Genomic DNA, 2932 nt, shown 5'->3' with positions numbered 1-2932 from the left:
TGAAGAACAGAAGAACATAAATTAATTCACAAATCTAAAATCTGTAACACATACCAGAATTTGGAAAAACAGAAAGAAGATCAAGCCCACTGAATGCACAGTGTCCCCTTAAGGAAATTATTCCCCTCTAGTATCCGAGGTTTGATTTGGAATATGTCCTCCCAGGATAGAATGATCTCAATCACCAGTGTATTGATACCCAAAACGCTGGTGTCAGCGAGCCACTCAACGGCAGTAAAGTACACTTAGAATACTAGATTTAGTAGAAGAAGAAGAAGTCCAGAATTTGATTCTTTTAAAATGAGAGGAAATCCCTCAATTTATAGAAAACAGAGGGTAGTGTGAAAAGGTTCTTATTGTGCCTTACCGGAAAGGTCACAAACCTTTGAAAAGTCACAATCTTTCGGAAAGGTCACCACCTTTCATAAAAGTCACAACTTTTCATAAAAGTCACAACTTTTGATAAAAGTCGCAACTTTTGATAAAAGTCACAACTCTTCATAATAGTCGCAACTTTTCATCAAAGTCACAACTCTTCATAAAAGTCGCAACTCTTCATTTTCCATTCACACCTTTTAAAACCCAACACAAGGCATTTAGAGAATAATGTGATTTCCAATTCAGAAAATGTAATTCTGTTTCTCTGTTCAATGAAAGTTCCAATTCTGTTTTCTTAGTTAGATACTCAATATATTTTAACATTTGAAAGTGTTACGTCTAATTTTTTAAAGGTAAATCAATAAAGAATATGATGAGAAAACAGTTAGTTATATGAAGAATGGTACAATGGTTAATTCCATCTAATTTACTACAACTTAATTAGTTCCCTTTGAGAGCTGCCAGTCGAGTGACAAAGTCATCGTAATCTGGCATCTTGGGATGTATATGCCCATTTGGACTCAACATATCGCGATTTGCTTGAGTGTCTCCTTCTCGAAGTGTCACTGGAGGGCCTGCTTGTTTCAATTCAACACGAATCGATCTCTTCCTTGATACTTCACTTCTCTCAACTTCAGCTAATTTAACAACTGATTTTGGTTTTTTAACTTCATTTTTAGAAGCCTGTTTCCTAGTATAGTGCATTAGAAGCCTATCCATCATCTTTTCCTCTTCATCGCGTTGATCAACATGATCACTACTTGCAATTTTTATCCCATGTTTTCCGTGTCTCAATCTTCTATCCGAGTCCTCTTCACAATCATGTGTTGGCTGCAGTCGTGTCCTGACTGATTTCGGTTTTGGCTTCTGTATTGTATCATTTACACAACTATCTTCTTCTTTGACAATCTTTACTCCCCGCTGATTCATCTCTATATGTCCGTGTGTCTCCCCTGTGGTGCCTGTAGGAGATGCATCTGAACTGATTTTAACAATGCAGGCACTTGACTTGTTGTAACTAGGCTGAATTGGTCTATAATAGAATGGTGTATTGTCATCAGATTTTTCTTCAGAAACACTTTTAATGATCTTTGGATCATTTTGTTGCCCATTTTTTCCAATAATGTCCGCTTTAGTATCTTTTGCTGGAGGTTTGTCATCTAAATATCTGTTGGATGCGCGATTTATACTATCTCTTTTCTGTTTGCCAATCTCCTTTCCCTTAGGCAAGCTTCGTACATCGCCAGGGACTTCTTTTCTCCCATGAGATGAATGATGTTCCCTTTTCGTCTTAGAAGTCGTATGTATCCTTGCATTCTCATGATTAATCTTAGCCTTTTGATGTTCTTTCCTCTGAGCTGATTCATCGATTTTCTTGTGCAATTTGTGCTCTTCACTGCTATGACTCTTCGGCAAGTCCTGTGCAAGATAGGTATAAAGTGAAACTACTATATAAGGTAAACAGAAGCAGAACTTAGACATGAACTTTGTGATAACTAAAAACTTGTTTTAAAACATCTACACATGAAATCGAAGCCAAAATATGTGAAGGCCAAGAAAAGGACAAAGGAACTCCTTTCGATTCTCCACATTACTCTACCCTTACTAAGTAAGAATCGTTTTACTTCTATACACTGACAGTGTCACAAGCATGTCTTGTTTGTGACTACAATGTTTCAATGATTGAATTGTTGTAATTGTATAGAAGGCTTACTTGTACAGCTATCTGTGGTTTCGATAGCTTATGTTCCAAAGCCTTTGAATTCCATCTTACACCAGATTCTACTGCTATATCTCGCATCAACTGAAGCTTCATATCCTTTGTAGGCGGTTGAGACTTAAGCTTACTAACAATCTGTCAAGAACGAATATGAATACGTTTAAAACGAGTTCTATGTGGAATTATGTTATGACTTATGAGTAAGTACCTCTTTATTCACAAAACATTCAAGGGAATTTCCATATCTTTCAGTAAATATATCTCTCAGTTCGCGTAATTCTGGCAGATCGGAAAGTCTTGCTGCTGAAAACATCAAAGTCGATACAGCTTCTCTGCATTCCTCCGGGCACTCCCTAAAAACAAACAATCACACAGAAAATAGGTGATTAGTCCTATTTCTCAATAGGCCATTTCACCTCACAGTTAACACTATTTACCTCTGTTTACTCATGGTAGCGAGGTGACTCGAGATATGCAGACAGTATTGTTCCAAGAAATCGTAACAGCTCGAGATATTGAGCTCAACTAGAAGGCCATCTGCCTGTTGCATTAACACAACTTTTACATCAGAATCTATTGATCATCGAATTCTCCAAAATAACACTATTGCTCTCAAAATATGTTCAATTTTCAAAGGCGAATCTAAAACAAGTTCTATTGCTTTCAGCTCGAACTAAGCAAGCATATTATAAGAAAGTTGAAACATGTATGCATATAATTAGATCAGACTCATTCCGAACATACTAAGTACTCAAGATCTTCGATTTGCCTCTTATGACTAGAACATTAGACTACGAAACTGTTATGATTTAGCTAATTATGTTACTAGTCTAA

The 2932-nt window shown here is 36.6% G+C and overlaps 1 protein-coding gene across 1 annotated transcript; it reads right to left on the bottom strand.

Moving 5' to 3' along the window:
- Window positions 1-741: 741 nt before the first annotated feature.
- LOC102596878 (uncharacterized) lies at window positions 742-2639 on the bottom strand (the record flags this gene model as incomplete). The annotated part of the gene is made up of 4 exons (XM_006346581.2): window positions 742-1797; window positions 2093-2233; window positions 2307-2451; window positions 2536-2639. Coding segments are annotated over 4 exons (1368 nt in total), but the record flags the coding sequence as incomplete, so codon positions are not given.
- Window positions 2640-2932: the final 293 nt, after the last annotated feature.

Source organism: Solanum tuberosum, unplaced genomic scaffold (assembly GCF_000226075.1).
Source record: "Solanum tuberosum cultivar DM 1-3 516 R44 unplaced genomic scaffold, SolTub_3.0 scf00078, whole genome shotgun sequence".
Taxonomy (NCBI): domain Eukaryota; kingdom Viridiplantae; phylum Streptophyta; class Magnoliopsida; order Solanales; family Solanaceae; genus Solanum; species Solanum tuberosum.
The sequence above is the reverse complement of the archived record's forward strand: the minus strand, read 5'-3'. Positions and strand labels throughout refer to the sequence as shown.